General features: G+C 35.7%; 1 protein-coding gene across 7 annotated transcripts in view; it reads left to right on the top strand.

The window, feature by feature from the left end:
* Atp11c (ATPase phospholipid transporting 11C) overlaps window positions 1-20,204 on the top strand; it is a 168,001-nt gene extending 147,797 nt beyond the window's left edge. For 3 of the 7 annotated variants that reach the window (XM_032890479.1, XM_032890478.1, XM_032890477.1), the window contains 6 exons: window positions 1,724-1,859; window positions 3,806-3,871; window positions 6,062-6,165; window positions 9,321-9,474; window positions 16,130-16,234; window positions 19,302-20,204. In XM_032890479.1, coding sequence (XP_032746370.1) covers window positions 1,724-1,859; window positions 3,806-3,871; window positions 6,062-6,165; window positions 9,321-9,474; window positions 16,130-16,231 — 562 coding nt within the window. In that variant the 3' untranslated portion in view covers window positions 16,232-16,234; window positions 19,302-20,204. Of the gene's footprint in view, window positions 1-1,723; window positions 1,860-3,805; window positions 3,872-6,061; window positions 6,166-9,320; window positions 9,475-9,593; window positions 9,660-15,350; window positions 15,442-16,129; window positions 16,235-19,301 lie in introns of those variants that run through there. The other 4 variants (XM_032890480.1, XM_032890483.1, XM_032890481.1 and 1 more) reach the window with 4 other exon arrangements.
* The last annotated feature ends 220 nt before the right edge of the window (window positions 20,205-20,424 follow it).

Below are 20,424 nucleotides of genomic sequence, written 5' to 3'. Positions count from 1 at the left end.
ATAGACAACATTCTTTGAATTTCAGGTTTGCATGTAAAAGTCCTATAAGATAAAAAAAAGTTTTATGATTTGTCAACATCACCCAGTGACATTTCTGTAGTATTGTCAGTAGGAGTGCTAGTTAAGTGCTTAGATACACTGACACATGGTAAAAGGAATTGAAAAGAGAAGCAGAAAAAGAGATCCATGCACAAACCCATCTTCTTGGTTCAGACCTGTTTCTGATATTCTGATATTGACTGAGAAGAATATGCTGGTTTTGAAATTTTAATTTTACTGTGTCTACCTGCCATTTATCAGGACATCATTGTACACCTTCTAGCGACTTGGTGGAAAACTAAGACCAATTTTAAAAAGGTTACACTTCCAATAAGAAAGTGAAATATTTAGCAGATGCAGTTAGAAAACTTGGTAGCATCCGAAAAGAGTACACAAGAGACCCATGGCTCCAGCTGCAGGGGTTGCCCTTGTTGGGCACCAATGGGAGGAGAGGCCCTTGGTCCTGCTAAGGCTCAACACCCCCACCAAGTGTAGGGGAATGTTGGGGGGTGTGGATGGGTAGGGGAATACCCTCATAGAAGAAGTGGGGGAGATGGGAGTGAGGGTTTATGGACGGGAAACCCAGAAATGGGATAACATTTGAAATGTAAATAAAAAATATCCAATTACAAAAAGACATAAAAAGAGTTAGTTATGATATTAATACTGTTTATTTAGCTTATGTTTTCTATGTACTCATTGCATTTTGGTTATCATGAGTTTCATATCCTCAAAAGTTTTGAGTTGGGAGGGTGGTAATGGGGGGAGGATGGGAAGGGGAACATCCACATAGGTTAGAGGGGGAGAGGGTAGGGGGATGTTGGCCTAGAAACCGGGAAAGGGAATAACATTTGAAATGTAAATAAGAAATATCCAATTTAATAAAGATGGGGGGGGAAAAAGAAACCCCAAATACAAAAAAAAGAAAAAGAAAACTTGGTAGCATTTTTTAAGAATATATATGTACTTTTGTTGTTGTGTTTGTCTAGCTGTTTTGAAACATGGTCTTACTGTATAGCTCCGGCTGTATAAGAAATCATGATGGACCAGACTGACCTTGGAGAGCCACCTGCTTCTCCTGGGATAAAAGGCTTGTTCCAGGACACCCAACTAAGACAATATATGGTCGAAGTTAATTTAATGCGGGACTGTATATTAACTTTGTCTCTTACTGAGTGAATTCCTATACTTAGAGTCACTTGAATTAACTTTAAAATACTGATATCAGGTTATATATCATACCAATAAAATCAGAATGCAGATGTCAGTCAGACAGCAGTATTAACTTACAATACTTGTTGTTTATATACTGTGGTATTATAGTTCAGTACCTCTATACACTACATAATGATAAAGTCAGAGCAGTTAACGTTTTCATCTTAGATAGCACCATTTCTCTGTGCTGATGACCTTCCTACCTATCTTGAAGTGTCCAACTATTGTAAAGTGTGGGTAACTTACCGTAGCATACCACAGTAGAACTACATCTGACTCCCTAACCGGTAGTCATTACATGAAAATAGAACTTTGGTAAGTCTACTCCTTTACTAAAAAATCTCCTGATCATTAGGGTAGGCCCTTCATTATAAAGAGATCAAATAAATGCCCACCTTTCTTATTTCCTTGTGTCTTTAACTCAACAGCCCACAGAGATATATTAATTTTTCCCTCCATTTCTTAACAGGAAAATTACTGGCAATGCTATGTTACAGTTGGGGCCCTTCTTATATTGGACATTTCTGGCTGCATTTGAAGGGACAGTGTTCTTCTTTGGGACTTATTTCCTTTTTCAGACTACATCCTTAGAAGACAATGGAAAGGTAAAAAGAACGTGTACTTTTCCAATAGGCACAGCATTTATCACATGTACACTCTCGTGGTATTAATTTCTCAGTATTTATTTTGCAAACTTTTTTGACACTAGTTCTTTAACATAAAGGAACTACTGGCATAAGAAATTCCTTTTGTATGTGTATGTAGGAAGAGAGCTTAAGCAAACCCTTTGGGAATCTCAATTGGTATGTAGTTTTTAAGAAGTGAAGAGAGTTCTTGATGCTTTAGACTTTGTACCTGTGTGTTGTAATATAAAAAAAAGTCTTTTTCCATGTTCCTGCACAGCTTGACATCTCATTTTTAATTCCTAGTTAGTAGTTTTCCTTGTTTGGAGTTGAAGCAGGTAGCTACTGTGTCTCAGTACTACGTTAGACCAGTCCATAAAGAGAGAAGTCTTTTCTCTCTTTCCTGCTTTTCAACATGGGCGTAGAGTGATGTATGTTTGTGTGATTGTTTTAAGAGTTCTCTTGGTTCTGCTCCTACTTTCTGAGAAAATGGCAATAGCAGTGAGTAGCTGCACTGGGACAGTTTTGGCCTACATGTATTCTAGAGGAAAATTACTGAAGCAAGGGAGGAGGCCATCTTCTGTAGCTACACTGGAAACCTTCTGTCTTGCATGTTTTTATTATGTTCTCCTTTGCCATGTACTCTTTGCCATGGTACTCTTCTTTCACAGTCATTCTTACTGATCATAAATGTGAAGCAAAACTATGTTTCAAAAGTAATTTATTATATTTAATATGTCTGAAACCTACATAACTAACATCTCTTAATACAAAAGTTATGCTCAGTGAATTTGAACACTACTTTGAAGTTAGCTACTACAGTCAGGCCCCTCTAATTTGGACTAAATTGCTTTAGTATGAATTCTAATTATTAATCATAACTACTAGAAAAATATTACCTGTAGAATGCATATCCCTAGCACTTGCTACAGATGGTGCTGCACAATCTTGGGTATCATTAGGAAAGTCACATTAGCTTTCCAAGTCAACTTTTGTTGTCTAGTAATTAGAGATTCAGCTTTGTGATTTCTCAGATCCTTCACCTATAATTCTGTGGCTTTTATTTTTTATTTTGACACAAAAATTGTATGTAGCTGGCTACTGCTGAAAAATACTTTGCTTCAGATTTGTTTTATGTTGACATTCATTAGCTTAGCCAATGTACCACGTGGAATTTAAGAGTCAGTGGCTCAGGCTTTTCTGATTCGTCTTGTATTTTGAGTTTATAAAGTCCAAATTAAGATTCTATTGTATATGTCACCATCCTTTTTAAGTGTTTGCTAAAATTGCATAAGCGTATGAATTACCAGCAGCTAAACCCATGTATGATTTGGTTGAATCCTTTTTTCTTCTATTAACCTTATTTTGTTTTTATTTTGTAAAAACGTTTTACATCTCATTTTCTGTTTCAATGTTATGCATTCAGATCTTGACAGCGTTTGGTAAGCATATGTGCCATTCCTTGCCGTCCTTTGGATTTATAAGTGGAACTGCTTCTCTGGTGTGCACATGCTAACAGACAGGGTGTTCATAGTCAGAACATTAGACTCTCTTAAAAATGGGAGGCTTCCTGTTTATGTGAGAACTCTTCTTATAGTCTAGCACAAAAATATCAAACTCATTAGTAGCATGAGTCCTGATTTTGATTTTGATGAGTGGTGCTTCTAGTGGAATAGTATTCTTTTTCCTCTTTCTTTATCAAACCAATGAGCTCCCTGTTTGATGCTATAAAGTAGTAAGGATCGTCACACCACCAGTGTGGTGTGTCTATCCATGAAAGTCTAGATTGCAACTTTATTTTAGTGACCAGCTATTTTCCCAAGTAATTCATAAAGATTGTTGTCAGTTTCATTCAGGATTAAACTTGACTTTATTTCTTCAGCAGGCTTGTGTATTCATGATACATGTAATTGTTAAATGTTTTTCAGATTTATGGAAATTGGACATTTGGAACCATTGTTTTTACAGTCTTAGTATTCACTGTAACTCTGAAGGTTAGATTTTTATTCATTCAAATATATTTTATATAACTTTTATCACTTAATCTTTGTATTACTATTTGTTATCCAAGCCCTTGTCTGAATGCTAACTAAAAAGTGTATGATGCTAAGGGTTTTATTGTGGCATTTGTATACTACTTATCATTTCTGTCTAGTACATATTCTATGCTATTTTCTTTTAGTGTTAAGAAATTCAGACACCATACTTATATTGGAAATCTATTCCTTCTTAATCTCTGGTATTATTTGTTTTGTTTTATTATTGAAAAGAAATTTAGTATATTCTGATCATGCTTTCTCCCTTCCCTAATTTCTCCCAGATCCTTCCTACCTATCTACCTACCTATCTCCCTACCTACCTACCTAAATCTATGTCCTGCCCCCCCTCCCCTCCCTCTCTTCTTCCCTCCCTCCCTGGCTCCCTTCCTTTCTGTCTCCTTCTGTCTCTCTCTCTCCCCCAATAAATAAAAAAAGAAAGAAAAGAAAAAAGCAAATAGGCAAACAAAGCAAAAACAAAAATAAGGCATTGGAAAGCAGAGGCAGGAATGGCATGGATTCCCACTGCTAACCAAGAAGCTGTCTGTGATTGACACCTGCTTGCAAAGAAAACAAGTGACTGTTGTGTTTAAGGAATTGCATCAAATTACATATAAACAGGCTGAAAGCTCAGGAATATACATTAATATTATTTGTATGCTAAGAACTTCTATCTGGGGCCTGAAGAGATGGCTCAGCAGAACACTTGCAGAGGACTGGAGTTCTATTCCTAGGCCCCATGTCGCGAGATTCACAACTGGCTGTAATATCAGTTGCAGGGCGTCCAGCAGCCTCTTTGGGTATCTGCATGCATTTGCACATACATATAAAAATATAATAATTTTTTCTGAATTTCTTTTATTGTTAAAAAGAAATAGACAATAACTTCTTTTGTCCTTTTTGTTGTAGCTTTTAATTCCTAATGAGTAAAGTCCTAAAGCAATTGGTCTAAGTTTTCTGTTCATTTTTGTGTATGTGAATGCTTTGCTTGCATGTGTGTCAGAACACCATTTGCATAAAATGTCCACTGAGGCGAGAAGAAAACAATGGATCTCCTGAGACTGGAGTTAGAGTGAGCTGCTATCTGGGAGATGAGACGTGAACCTGGGTCCTCTTGAAGAGCAGCTAGTTCCCTTAAACCACTGAACCATCTCTCCAGCCACTACATTATTTTTTAATATTAAAAAAATTGGATCTTTAAAAAATTGGAATCTATTTCAGATCCCTGGCTGGCTTTACAAGAAGTTTAGTGATTATGACACTGAAATAAATGTTTTTATACAAATGTTTGTATACAAGATATGTATCCAAAAGAACTTGGTAGTAATGTTATTTTATAAACTCTATTAATTACTGAAATGTAGCTATATGTTAGTTAATGATGTATATAAAGATATGAGGCAGGGCTAAGCATGATTATCTGTATCTGTAATCCCTGTATTTGGAATCCAAAGCCAGTCTATCCTATATAGTTACAGGCCAGGATGGGTTGAGTGAAAGTCCCTACCTCAAAACTAAACAAAAATTATCTGTATGACAGAAGAAAGATAACTTTGGCAAAATCCTTGTCATTGCTATGTAACCGTGTAATAGTGCTATAAAGTCTTGTTAAATGCTGTCCTGGAGACTCAGAAACTGGGACTTTACTAGTTGAGAAAGCATAATGAAATTCCTCTGACCGTTTTTGGCAGACTTACCTCAACCATCTGTATCTTCTTCTTTGCTTTATATCCCTGGACACTATTCCCTGAAAACTTGTGACTTTGGCCTCCTAGTTATTACTGCTGCTTCATATGTCACCTGTCACTGAGACATCTGTAGCCTTCCACCTATAAATGGGTTGACTTAACTACACTTCCATGCCTGTACTATAGAATTTAGAGGTCTCAGGGCAGCACTCAATTTTCTTTTAAGTCATGGCTAAATATGACTCCACCCATAGGTATTATATCTGTCTATCAGATACCATAATGTATTACCTGGTGTTTTTGTGATACGTGTGTGTGTGTGTGTGTGTGTGTGTGTGTGTGTGTGTGTGTGTGTGTGTGTGTGTACATACACCCATAATGTACTACCTGGTATATTTTTGAGATATATATATATATATATATATATATATATGAACACACTTCTGTTGTATCTTTTCAGCTCGCCTTGGATACCCGATTCTGGACATGGATAAATCATTTTGTGATTTGGGGTTCTCTGGCCTTTTATGTTTTTTTCTCATTCTTCTGGGGAGGAATTATTTGGTAAGCAGCTGTGCATGTGTAAGCAATATTAAATAACTATATATGTATGTATACTTCATATGTAAAATATACTTTTAAATTTTGATTATATATGATATATAAGATGGCTAATCTATAATGTTAATAAATTAGAGGTTACTTATACCTTATAATATTGCTAGCTTTAGGTAAAATTTTAAATATATCTTAGTCCATTCATTCAAAAGACCTGACTTTATATAGCCTCTGCCCAAATATTTAAATTTGCAGATATATAAGCAGCTCTCTGTCAAATAAAACAATAAATAGCCTGAAAGTACATGTGATTTTCAATAGCAATGCTCATGCTCTGTAAAGTTTCTGCCTGATAACATTAGCCAAAATACTTATTAGTGTCCATTGTACAGTGGTTCTCAACCTGTGGGTCATGACCCCTTTAAGGGTCATATATCAGGTATCCTGCAATCAGACATTTATATTACAGTTCATAACAGTAGGAAAATTATGCTTATAAAGTAGCAAATAAAATAAATTTATGATTAGGAGTCACCATAACATGAGGAACTGTACGAAAGGGCTGCAGTGTTAGGAAGGTACAGAACCACTGACAAATCCTATTGCCTCATAAATACCATTTTTCTTCAGTATTTGTAGGAGAAGCAGGATCATCAGAATTTCACGGTCATCTTCGGCTACACAATGAGCTTGATGGCAGCCATACATGAGACCCAGTATCATCCCTCACACCTCCCAAAAGAGGTGTTTCTGTTTCCCTTTTGAAAAACTATTTTAAGATAAAATCCTTTATAAGAAAACCTACTTTAGGAACATAACACCGAATCACTTAGAAATGCTCTTATACAACCAAACCAAAACATATTTGCTAAATACAATATACAGTTGTCTGTTTACCCAGAATTCTTTGATCTGTAATCAACATATAAAAGTTAGACAAGAGATGGAGAGATGGCTCAGTGGTTAAGAGCACTGACTGCTCTTCCTGAGGTCCTGAGTTCAATTCCCAGTAACTACATGGTAGCTCACAACCATCTGTAATGAGATCTGATGCCCTCTTCTGGTGTGTCTGAAGACAACTGCAGTGTACTCACATACATAAAATAAATAAATCTTTAAAAAAGAAAAAGAAAGAGAAATTTCCACAATAATAAAATGTTTCGGGGGCTGGAAAGATGGCTCAGTGGTTAAGAGCACTGACTGCTCTTCCTAGAGGTCCTGAGTTCAATTCCCAGTAACCACATGGTGGCTCACAACCATCTGTAATGGGATCTGATGCCTTCTTCTGGTGTCTAAAGACAGCTACAATGTACTCACATATATAAATAAATAAATCTTAAAAAATGTTTCTAGAATCTAAATGATTTTGAACCCTTCATAGAGTTTTCCTCATTGATTAAGTCATTTAAAGGAAAGGTTTTTTTTTATTATTTTGTTTTGTTTTGTTTTTATCTGAGTGTTCTGTCTGAATGTATACCTGCAGGCCAGAAAAGGGCATAGGATCCCATTACAGATGGTTGTGAGCCACCACGTGGTTGCTGGGATTGAACTCAGGACCTCTGGAAGACTAGCCAATGTTCTTTACCACTGAGCCATCTCTCCAGCCCCTAAATGAAAGGATTTTGTCATACCTATTTTCGTTCATTAGTAATGCCTACTAAAAATGAACTACAATGGTTTTACCTTATTTATGGTTTGATGTGAGGGTTGCAGTTGTCCTCAATGAACCATAGACTAATAAATACATGAAAAACTCTAGAAATAGGACATTCATAAGTTTTAAATCGCAGTTTTCTGTAGTATGATAAATTGCACACCACCCAGCTCCATCCTGTTGGAGATATGAATCATCCCTTTTCCCTGGGATTCACACTCTATATACCACCTACCTATAATTTACTTAGTAACTATTTCACTTTCAGGTCAGCTCTCATGGTATCACAATGCTTGTATTCAAGTGACTCCTTTGGGGGCAAAAAATGGTGTCAGCAAAGCACCAGAGTAATGATGCGGGTGACTTTACTATCCTTACTTTATTTCATTATTGTTGTTCATCTTCGTACGTGCTCTATAGATTATTATTGGAAACTGTCAGGGGACGGCACTTATCATCCCTTCAGGTACCCACTGAAGGGGAGTTAGTTGTTCAGGTAAAGCTATGCATGAGCTTCAAATTGTAAACCAACCAACAAAATGTGACTAACAATTATAGAAACCTTAGCTTTATTACAACTAATTGCTCTTTACATGTCTTACACAGAGACATTGAAATCCCTCTTTTTTAAGATTAAAAAAAATGTGATATATAAATGTGTGTGTGAATGTGGGTTTGTTTATATAAGTGAAGTGCCTCTAGAGATCAGAAAAGAAACTAGTTCATAAACGATGATGCATGATCAGTGATCTAATAATAGAACCATGTCGTTACCAGCATAGAGTTCCTGAGTCCCCAATCATTCATGAAGGTCTGATATGCATCCTGATCTTACACAGCTGTCTTCCCTCAGTTTAAAAGAATACTTTAGGATAGTGAGATTTCGTGTTGTACACTTTAGAGGATAAAGGAGCTTGAATGTGTTTCTCAGTGCTACATAACAGTAACATCAGATGTAGGATTCTCTTGGATTCCTGTCTTACTAACAGTAGCCTGCCATCAATCTATCTCCTGGGCACAAACTGTTATTCAGTGTGTGTTTGCAGACAAGAAGAGTAGGTCCTCTCATTTATGAGTGACTATAAACTGTACAGTTCTTTTTTATATTTATTTATACCAAAGTTTTTAAGGGATAAATCATTTTAAAAGGTAAAAATATCCTCCCTCATTTTAATAAGACAGCTGAGCAAATAATATGATTATTAGGATGAAAATTAACTTCTTATCTTAAATACGTTTAAGCTTTAGCATTTTCCAATGCATATAAATAGTCATCATTTGATTGCATGATTGTTTCAAAGTTAGATGAAATTCATTTTTTATTCCTTGATTCACATCCCTTTTCTTTCTAAACATTTGTTAAATGAAATTTGTTTACTTCTATTTGGGATATTCTAGGGGACATTATTTTAATATGTGTGAGGAAGATTCATTTTATATGCAAAAGACTGTTTCACTTGCCAGGAACTGATTTGTTTTTGCATTTTGTGTTTTCTTTCCATTCCAGGCCTTTTCTGAAACAACAGAGAATGTATTTTGTGTTTGCTCAAATGCTCTCTTCTGTATCTACATGGTTGGCTATAATTCTTTTAATATTTATCAGCCTTTTCCCCGAGATTCTCCTAATAGTAGTAAAGAATGTGCGAAGAAGGAGTGCCAGGGTAAGGACTAAGTTTCAGTTCTAGCCTAATGTTTGCAAGAGGTTTCACTGTCTACCGTGAACTGAAAATCTTCTGCAGAGAATTGCCTTAGTTACAGCATGTTAAACCCCTCCTTGCAGGTTCATCACTTAATTTCCTCTTCTGCATAAAAAGTATAGTAAACACTCCGTTACCCAATGCAGGTGGTAAGTAGATTCCTTAATAGTGTTCTGTGTGATCCTCAGCAATCCATATGGAGTATCTCACATGCTCCATATGGACTCTTTAAAGGAAAATAAAAGACGTCAGAGTTTTCACACTAGGAATTTCCACACCAACATTTCAGCCTTGACCTTAGAAATTCCCCTGTGGCCTGTTTGCAGATGTTTTGTCAGTTGATATCCTGATTTGCCTCTTCCAAACCTGTCCCCTTCCTCTGATTATAGTGCTGCTTAATCTCTGTGTTGCTTCTAGCCCTGTCTCACAGCAGGAGACCTCAATCAAAGAGAATTCCTTGGATGTACTTTTAACATCCTTGCTCTTCGGGACACACTTGTAAACATTCATGGTAATTTATAAGTGTGTCTTTATTTTTAACAAATTCTAGTACTATAAAGAGAAGTTATCTCCCTCTGTCACATCTGATATCTTATATTAAAATATTGCTTTTTAAAGCTTTTAAAGTGAAAGGGTTAGAATTGCCTGAAAAATTAAACCACTGGCAAAATTTTAACCAGCAGATGAATTAAGTAAATCATATTCCTGCCAATACTCACTTTGTTAAAATAAAGTCCTGTGTCTGTCATACTGATATCCACTAAATCTCACCACACCTCTAAGGCAGTATTTTAGGGAAATGACTGCCTGATGTGTTTAATCAAATTTATCAACCAATTGAACCACAAAACTGGTATATCATGGAGGTCTTTCTGCATATTGAATTACAGAACCCAGTTGGCTGACATTATGTAGAAATAAAGATGTGTAATTATTATACTGGAAAAGTCATCAACCAAGTTTTAAAGGCATAGGAATACAGCTTTAGTTATAGAGCTTTAAAGACATTCAAGAGACCCTAGGGTTAATCCTCAGGAATGAGAAAGAAGTCAGTAAATAGCTAAGTGAACAAAACTACTCCCAGCTACCTGTTTGTATATGGTTTATGGGGAAGAATTGAACATAATTTTAACATAGATAAGGCTGTATTAGTTTAGGCTAATCCTTTCAGTGGCCCCGAATAACTCCATCTAGTGTTAGTTTTAGTTTTAGAGTGGGAAATAGTATTGATGGAGCAGTTTTCTTCCAGACTGGCTCAAATGCCAGTTTTCATGTAGCCCAATAAAAAGGTTTAAGACAAAAGAAAAGAAAAGAATAAAATAATTCAGAGACTGTGAAATAGTTCAGATAGTAGAGTACATTCCAAATATGCACGCAGCCCTGGATCCCATCCTCAGCATTACTTAAGGTAGGTATAGTGGCCCATGCCAGTAATATCCAACAAAAGGATCCTAATTCAGGGTCACCCTTGGCTATCCTCAGAGACCCTCTGAGAGGGAGGAGTAAGAGGAAAGAAATACTTCTTTTTCAAGGCAGAATTTACAAAGGAGGATTTTTTTTTTTTGCAGTACTCTTCTATTTTCTTTATCTAAAAAGTATGTTTGAGGTGCTTCTAAATATTTCTCTGTGATAATGGAGCTCATTTTGAAAATGGCCCATACTCAAGCTCCATGCTAAGAGGGAAAGGAATCCCAAAAGTCAAAATCTTAATAAGTATCATCATGATCTTATTTAGGCCCTCTATAAAAACAAGATACCAGCTAAAATGTCCAGCATTGTTTGTATAGGCCATTAAGTAGAGGGATGTGGCTAGGAAGCTATAGATTCATAGACTTAGAGCATTTCTGTTCATGTAGACAAGAGATAACAGATTTCACTTGGAAGAATAGAACGTTGCCAGTGGGTCAGCATGAAATTTGTCATGGTTTCTATCCATGACAGGAGGAATTCTAAGGTCTGTGCTATAGCTTGGCATGATAATATGCTAGAGCAAGCAGGAAATTCCCATAATCATTTTCATCCATTCAATCATTCATTCATTTACTCCTATGCTTTTTGAACCAGTAAACATTGGTTGAACCACCTGCTGATGAACATCTCTCTGTATATATATCCAGTGTCTGAAAGGCTAAATTGCTTTTCAGACTCTGTAGGATTTTGAGAGTTACAAATGAGTCAGAACAGTTGTAGACACTAAACTGCACTATCTGTGAGTGGGAGGGGTGCTATATATGAATGCATACAGGCCAACAGAAACATGGCGACCATATGTCACATCAGTTTCCATCATTCCCTTTTGGGCCATTGATAAACCTGCAGAAGCCAACTTTTAAATAGAGGAGAATGGGTGTCTTATTTTTCTTAAAATATGTAAGTCTTTGTGTTTGATGACCAATAGTCTGATATCATGAGTGAGTTCCTATTTTGTTTAGTATTACTTGTTAATCAGAATAGACTGACTTTAAAGCAAAACCAAAGATTACTTTATACTGGACCATCTCCTAACAGATTCTGTAATGGAGTGAAATGTGTTTCCCTATGTGGAGTAGAATATGGCCCTGTCCTCAGTAAGCATATTAGATATTCCCTACATACTCTAGAATTGTCTGGAGCAAGGAACCTGTCAGGGCTATCCAACAGTAGGGCTCAGCACGTCTTTTGAAGAGGAGACTTAACAGGAGATAGTGAACATGGCTCTTAAGGGTTTAAAAAAAAGAAGCTAGCCTAGTTATATTTAGTAATTATAAAAGCATCTTTATTTTGAGTTCCTTTCTATTCAGTTTATATTACCTTAGGATCCATGATATATAAGCTGCTGTGGTAGGTAATGTTAATTCAGGGATGAATCAAACATGGCACCCCATTGAAGCTATTTTTCTAGCTATATTATTAAGTATGTTCATTCTGAAACCTCCAGTAAGCAGATGTAAAACATAATAATTCATTCAGTTATATGGTTTTTGATAACATAATAAGATTGGACTAACTTTTTCTTAAAATTTCCAGTAGAAAGACTAATATGGCAGTGTCCCAGTAATGCTAAGATTTGTTATGGTGTTTGCATTTTAAAGAGTGCACACAGGAATGGAAAGATGGCGCAGCAGTTAAGAGCACGTGTTCTTGCAGAGACCCAGGTCCACATGGTAGCTCACCATCATCTGTAACTACAGTTCTAGAGAGTCTGATGCTGCCTCTGACCTGCATGCCTGCCATGTATGCTCATGGTTTGCCAGTGCAGGCAAATAATAAAATAAATCTTTTAAAAAGTATAAAATAAATAATGCAGAGTGGAAAGAATTAGAGGATGGATGTGATCTAAATACATTATATTCATGTATACAATTACCAAAGAATAAATAGTTTTAATGGGCTAGAGATAAAATAGCCTTTTGTAATATTTATGTCTCACAAAAATTTAAAAAGCATATTAATGAAAAAAACTAAACTATAAATGTTAAATTTCAAATTTGAAGTTTTAAAAATATATCTTTGAAAGTAAGTTTGTAAAAGTCACTTAATTCAAGGACCTAGTTCAACCATTTCTCTCTTAGCTTAATTTTCAGCAAGAAGGTTAATTTTTTGTGCTACAGCCCCACCTTTGAGAATAGTAAGTATTTCAGAAAGCCGTATCTCATATAAGCACAGTCGTGGTCGGCTTGGAAATCACTGAAGTGCCCTGTACCTTCTAAACAAGTAGTAAATGCTACGTTACTTTCCAGCAGGAAGATTCTCCACCTTCCCTTAAGGAATGCTTCATCCTGCATTCTTCTTTCATCAGAAGGAAGGCTCCACTGCCTCCAAGACACGAGAAATTTCTTCTAATTAGTGGGAAATGACCCAGTAATATCCCTATGTGAGGTGTCTACACAAATAGGAAGGAATATTCCAATGTGTAGATATGAAGCTGTTTAAGAGGGAAAGAAAGAATGTAAGCTCTCTGACTGAAGTTCCCAGACAATGCATTTTAGAAAATATAGCATCATTTTAATAATAAATTGTAATAGTGAGTCATGTTGTAATACAGTGTCATGTACAGCCATGGATTCAGAGGGCAGTACTCCTGAAAAAAATGTATTAGTAAAAATAAAAATTAAATTCTAATGATATTAGAGAAAAATCCTAGTGTCATAGTTGTTGGAATTGAGCCTTTCTCTGATGCCTCTGTGGCATAGTGCTACTTGAGCCGTCTCAAAGCTCTGTAGAGGACTGTAAAGGAACGTGGACATTGCACACCATTTTAGCTCATCATCTCCTGTCCTCACCACCACTAACAGTTGCTAACTCTGCTTTGTGTTGTTGTTTTGAACACTCTCTTTTCATGTCATGCGTTCAACTGCTTTCTCTATGTTCATATTTCTTTTCTTTTATTTATAGTCTCCAAATACCTAATCTATTAGCCCCCGAAAGTTCTACTTCCTGTACTACTTTTATCTCTGGTGGTCGAATACAAGTTTTTGAACACAAAAAAATCTTATTATAGTTACAGTTCCAAACCAGATAGGCTTGCATATTACACTTAGGAATGGGCACGGTGTCATGTTAATCTAGTTGCAAGGTTTTTGCCCACAAAACAGAAGATGGAAACAATTTTTTCTCTCAGAATCAGAAATATTTCTCTAGCCGTATCAATTGGTAACTTGCATGCTGACTACATGTCCTCAACTTCTTCATTTAAAGTAAACTCTAAATGGGAAGAAAGTATGGCTATGTCAAAACACAAACGAATGAAAGAGTTTGTCGTTAAAGCTTTGGTTGTTAGGTTCTGTTGGATATGTACATCACTTGGGCTGCTTTCTTTTCCTATACCTATTTGCTTCAGTGGAAAAAACGTAGGGGTATTCTTCTATTTGGGGGAGTGAACGAGTGTTTGCTTTTCATGTTGAGACAGTTAAATTCATAGTGTTCATCCTGCCTCAGCCTCCTAAGTGCTAGGACTACAGTGTGTACCACCATACCTGGCTATTTAACCTGGGTAGTCTTTATTAGTGGACTTGTTGAGTTCATCCTGATCCGTAGTTAACCTCCCATCTTCTGTCTTGCATGGGCAATGCCAAAGCCAACTCTGCAAATTAGGTCACTGTTTCAGACATGGAAAAAAACATCTCTTAGATTTTCTAATTAAATTTTTACAAGTTTAGATTTTTCAATTTGAGAAATGTGTGCTTTACCTAGGAAAAATTTAGCCTGCCTTTGTAAAGAGGTCTCTTATGTAAGAAAAATAGTGAAACTGAGCAAATTATGTTTAAAAAAAAGAAATCAACCTTCTAATTCAGAGGCAAATGGTAAGATGGTGGCAGGCACCACCAAATGTTTTCTCATTATATTGGTTTTGGCTAGATCTTTGATCTGTAACTGCCCAAGGCTCAGTCAATCCTTTCATAATGTCTGTACAATTGAATACGAAAGTTACTTAACTTCAGGTACATTAGTGATTTGTAACGGACTTTGAACAAAGCTCTCTGACCAATGGATTTTGAACAAACATAGTGAATTAGTGATTGGAGATTAACTTTTTTAAATAAGAGACATATTTTAGAATTATTTGATTTAAAATAGTACATTCCCATTAACAGAATAATTGTCAGTTGATATACAGGAAAGCAGCAGCTGGCACATATAATAGACTATTCCTAACTAACTCTATTTTTACTTTAGTGACGTCTTTAAAACTAACATGTCATTTCTACTTCCAGTTCTCAAGGTTTCTTTTTAAATGTTTTACATCTGAGAGAATATTTACTTTTTCTTTTCTTTCTTTCTTTTTTTCTTCTTTTTTTATGGTTTCTGCATTTCTCTCTTTTCTACTGCAATTTTCCACCTTTTGTGCAATTGTGAACAAGGTAACGAACCGCCTCCCTTCCTCAGGAACATCTACTATCTTCATGCTTTCTCAAACTTCCAGCAATCACAGTTTCTCTTGGAGTGAATAAGGTGATTTCCTTTCTTAATGTACCAACTTGCTTGCATTCCCATTGCCTGACACCATTTCTGATTCTTCATAAAAAGTTATTTCTCATGATTCATTTTATATTCTATTGATACTTAAGATATTTTATCATTTTCTTTTAATCATTTATTCACCTTCTAAATTGTCTTACTGAAGAGGGAGTAATTTTTAAAAACTTAAACTATAACTTTGTAATTTGAGGTATACGATAGATATAGTAGCCATGATGTTAGAACTAGCTTGTTCACCGGGGCAAGAGTATTTTGTACAGATTTCTCCCTTTTGACATACCCAGAGCACCAACACAACTCTCAGAGGTGTTCAGCAAAAGGATGGTAAGGTTCACTAATCAAGCCATATTGACTCATCTTACCATATAACCTACAATGCCATTCCAGAAACCCAAGTTTGCCACATATTGCTAATGTCTTTTGACTTCTACTACCCTAACCCCTCAAAAAAAGAAAAAACAGTTTGAGTTGGAGACTTTCTTGGTCCTTTAAATGTATTCATTTGAATGTTATGCATTTGCTGTATAGTAAAAGTAAGTTGTACTTTGGGGCCAGGAAACTAGTCTGTAGGAAATGATTTCTTTTTTTCTCCTACATTTTTATCACCAGGTAGGTTAACCTATCTTCAAATGCTTTAAGTATTTTTGCCTCACTATTACAGAGAAATCTGAGCTGTAGAAGGGCATCTGACTCATTATCCGCCAGACCTTCAGTCAGACCTCTTCTTTTACGAACATTCTCAGACGAATCTAATATATTGTAACAGGTACCTAGTGTTAAACAAGTGGGCTGGCTTTTTAAAGAAACAGATTAACAGCATTATAAAGAAAAAATGAAAATCACTCTTTTTAAATTTTCTCTGCTGTTGGTGTGGTGAACTTTATACTATTCTTTTTTAAAAAAATATAAAGATGCATTGCTTGGAATATGGAGAAATTTATACTTTAAATTTGCTCAAACCCCTAATAAACTTTTTGACATTTTTAGAGCTGAAGTTAATACACCATATTTAATTTATGGAGGAAAATCGTCATGATGATGCCATCATGTGGAAATGCTTGATTCTCATCTAGAAATTAGATAATTTTAACTTACAAGGATCATTTGAAAAATTGGAAATAAGTATTCCAAAATTGCATCTGTATAATACCAACTCAGTTTAGTATTGCATGTTTTTCTGGGAACTATGTGAAAATAATCAAATGTGTTTGTACCTTCATGTGCTGTGTCTGTGTGTTTGTAGGTATATACTTTTAATGTCCTTGTAAACGTCTAATCCCCAAATATATGTTAATGATCCAGTGTTCTCTAATTTTTTAATGTCAAGTTTTATTCAAGCTAAATGTTTCAACTCTCATAGGTAAAAAAATCTTTCCTAGCCATTCAGGGGGATGCATGCTTAATAGCAAAATGTTTCCTAGTTCATGATTCTAGAACAAATTTATTTTATAACACCTTAATTTACCTCAGAAATATTATAGAGGAATTAACATATCATGAGAAGGACCATAGAACTCAGAAAGACTCCTCTCATGTGCGCTCTGTATTTTCTAATCCAGAGGGATCTGACATTCCAGGTCCTGAAAGGTATTTTATCCATTCAAGGAAATTGGAGTAATTCATAAGTAATTCGCTTATAAGCTTGTCTACTTACAAGCAACTCAGTACAATTTATACATGGCTGATTTTTATGTACACATAAAAAACTGTGATCATATTGTGGTCATATGGATAAAATTGTGAAATAATTAACTTCAAATCTGTTAATCCACTTGGCCCCGTTTGAATGGATTGAATCTGTTGGTTCTTTCGTCTCCTATCATTCACCACATTCTGTATCGCAGTGTTGTTTTGGAAGCAGACTTCGTGTGCTGAAGTCAGCATGTGTCACACATGTTTTAATGACTTGACTGCATGTGTTTCTCCTTAGTAATGAGTTGACTTCTTAGTAGCCTTCTAAGTCTTTGTCATTTGCTTCAGATTGCTTTGTCTTAAGTAAGCCACAATATGCATTTCGGCTGTGTGTTTACACATAATATTGTATCCCCCTGGATTGCTTCCTTTAGCCTGGTCTGTGTTTGGGGGGCTCTGCTGGGTAGCAGACACTGCTACTGCTTTTGGCCTCTCCAGGGCCTCAACTCCTACATTATCTAGAACTTCAAAGTTTTAAAAAGTTTCATTTTTAATGTAGTTATTTGTTCTAGGAATTGATTTTCATGTAGCATTATTTGTTCTCCAAGGAAAATATTTAGCAACTTACCCAGTGAGCTTGTTCCTTGATTAGTAAGGGAACAACCTGATTTCTTTTACATATTCTCAGTGTTAGTGGCAACCTTATTTTGGTTAAAGTCACTATGACCTGAAAACATAGAAGCATGAATAGAAACTGAGGGTATTCTAATGGATTTATATTCCAAATTATGGTAAGAAAGATGTTCCAGAATGGGAATAAAGTAGTGTTTTTTAAAAGAACTTCCATTGCTGTAGTTTAAATTTTTTGAGTTTTAGAACATCGGGATGATTGATCAGGTAAAAGGTGCTTACTGCCAAGCCTGAAAATCTGAGTTCAGTCCCTGGGAACTGCAAGATGGGAAGGAGAGAAGACTCCTAAAGGCTGATCTTCATATATGCAATGGCATGTGCACACACACACACAGAGACTTTACATAAATAATTTAAAACCTTAAAATTTTAAAGCTTGATTTTAGCATGGAGAATCAAAGGTATGTCCCCTTTCTTGATACATAGCTTTAGCATTTATATTCAAAGATCAGATTATTTATTATACCCCATCCTAATCACAACATTCAGATATTTAGAGGAGAGGGGAAAATCTACAGATTTATTAGGGGTAATTCTTTGATGCTTTTTTTAAATACATGATGAATTTTTAAAAGGGAGTGTCATTTGAATCATAGTAAATCATTTACCAAAAGGAAAAATAACATTGATATTATGGGTGGTGATTCTTTTAGTAAAGGAGTATTTTCACAGAAAATTTCATAAACCGGACATTTCAAAATTCACAAATCCAGGGGCTGGGATGGTATAGTGTTGGCTATGATGGCATAGGGGCCTGAATTCAGTCCCCTACAGCCACATAAGAAGGCAGGTACACTGGTGCACTTCTTATCCTAGTGCTGGGAAGGCAGAGGATAATTCTTAGAAGGCAGAAACAAGAGTGTTCTTGGAGCTTACTGGCAAGTCAGCCTGGTTCATTGGTAGCTCAGATTATAAAAAACAAGGTGAGGCCAAGTGGAATACCACACATTTAATGTCAGCACACAGGAGGCAAAGGTAGGTGGATCTCAGTGAGCTCCAGGCCAGTAGGGGCTACATAATGAATTCCTGTCTTAACAGTCATATAAAAGGTGAATGGCACCTAAGCACGACACCAGAGGTTAAACTGTGTCCTCTACATGTTTGTGCACACACATGCATGTGTACTCACATACATACATGCATACCCCCCAAATAATTCATGCTCCATTTTACCAGATGCTAGAGATAAAACTATCATGTTTCTGTATACAAGTAGGTCCTAGCTTAATCGGTAATCCCAATGGGAAAACCTACTAGGAGAACCCTGGAGCAATCCAAAAGCAAAGAGCAAGCCTGAACTATTCAGCTGACATACGAAGAAAAGATTAGAAATCTGGTATTGTCTCTCTTTTCCCTCTGCATGTGAATAAAACTTGGCACTTTTGTTAAAACAGTTGCGTTACTCTCATAACAAAATTTACTACTTGGTTTATTCTTGCAAATGTTAAACAGATGATTATATATTGTTACCAAAATAAATTTTGTAACTCTTCTATATTTTAACCTTTCAGAATCCGAATCTTGAACTGCCTATGTTATTGTCCTACAAGCATATTGACCGTGGTTGCAGCTAAAGAAAGAAAGCATGAAGGAACAGCTACAAAAGATATTAACTCAGGATACTCAATATGAAACAAAAACCACTCTCATGTGTAGGCTTCAGAATAAATGTTCATTAAAGTACGAAATAACTATCTTAACCATTTACAGTTATTGTAAGTGGCCATTATGGCCAAAGTTAGAGAATTATATGAAAGTTTAAAGTAAGCATACTTAGAATTCTGGATTTAGATAGAATACCGTAACTACAAAGTGGGTGCTCTTTTAACCCGTCGACTTTGGATGGATTTAAATAGTAGTATAAAGTAGAAGCAATGCAATGGGAATGAGCAGATTTTGTTATAACAGTGTTACTTTTTCCTGGCAGAAGACATAGACTGTTTGTACCACATTTCTCATTCCTGCTGAATGATTATCTTTTTCCCCCCACACACAAAAGAAATACTTGAAAATACAGGACTCCAATTATATTACTGCATCAGATAAAATAGGTCATCTTCTTTTCAATCATAGGCTAATTGTCTTGTTCTAAGATCCTTTCCCAAAAGTACTTTGCATATCTGTATGATACTGTTAATCTGGGTATTATTGTAGAAACAGGGGTGGAAAGGTTATTTGGTGTGTTTTCTTCTGAATTACACACCACTTATGTATTTAAGACTACTAAACTTGAAAATAAAATATTTCAGTCTCCTGGTGACAGCCCCTCAAAACAGTTAAGTAGTAGAACGATTTCTAATGTCAGTTTTGCTGGGTAATGCAATAAGGTATGTTAAATATTTATATAAAAATTAATGCCATTCTTAACATCACCATTTTATAATTTTATGTGGCAAAGATGAGAAGAATAGCTCATTTTCTTTTTTTTTTTTTTCTTTTTTTTTCCGGAGCTGGGGATCGAACCCAGGGCCTTGCGCTTCCTAGGCAAGCGCTCTACCACTGAGCTAAATCCCCAACCCCAGAATAGCTCATTTTCAACTACTAACGGTTTTTATTTGAAAGAGATTGTTTTTGTGCATATTTATAGCACTTTTTTGAAGTTACCAATTTGGAAAGAGGAGATCTCTTCCAAAC

The sequence above is a fragment of the Rattus rattus genome, chromosome X (genome assembly GCF_011064425.1).
Source record: "Rattus rattus isolate New Zealand chromosome X, Rrattus_CSIRO_v1, whole genome shotgun sequence".
NCBI classification, from domain to species: domain Eukaryota; kingdom Metazoa; phylum Chordata; class Mammalia; order Rodentia; family Muridae; genus Rattus; species Rattus rattus.
This window is presented reverse-complemented; position numbering and strand designations above follow the sequence as displayed.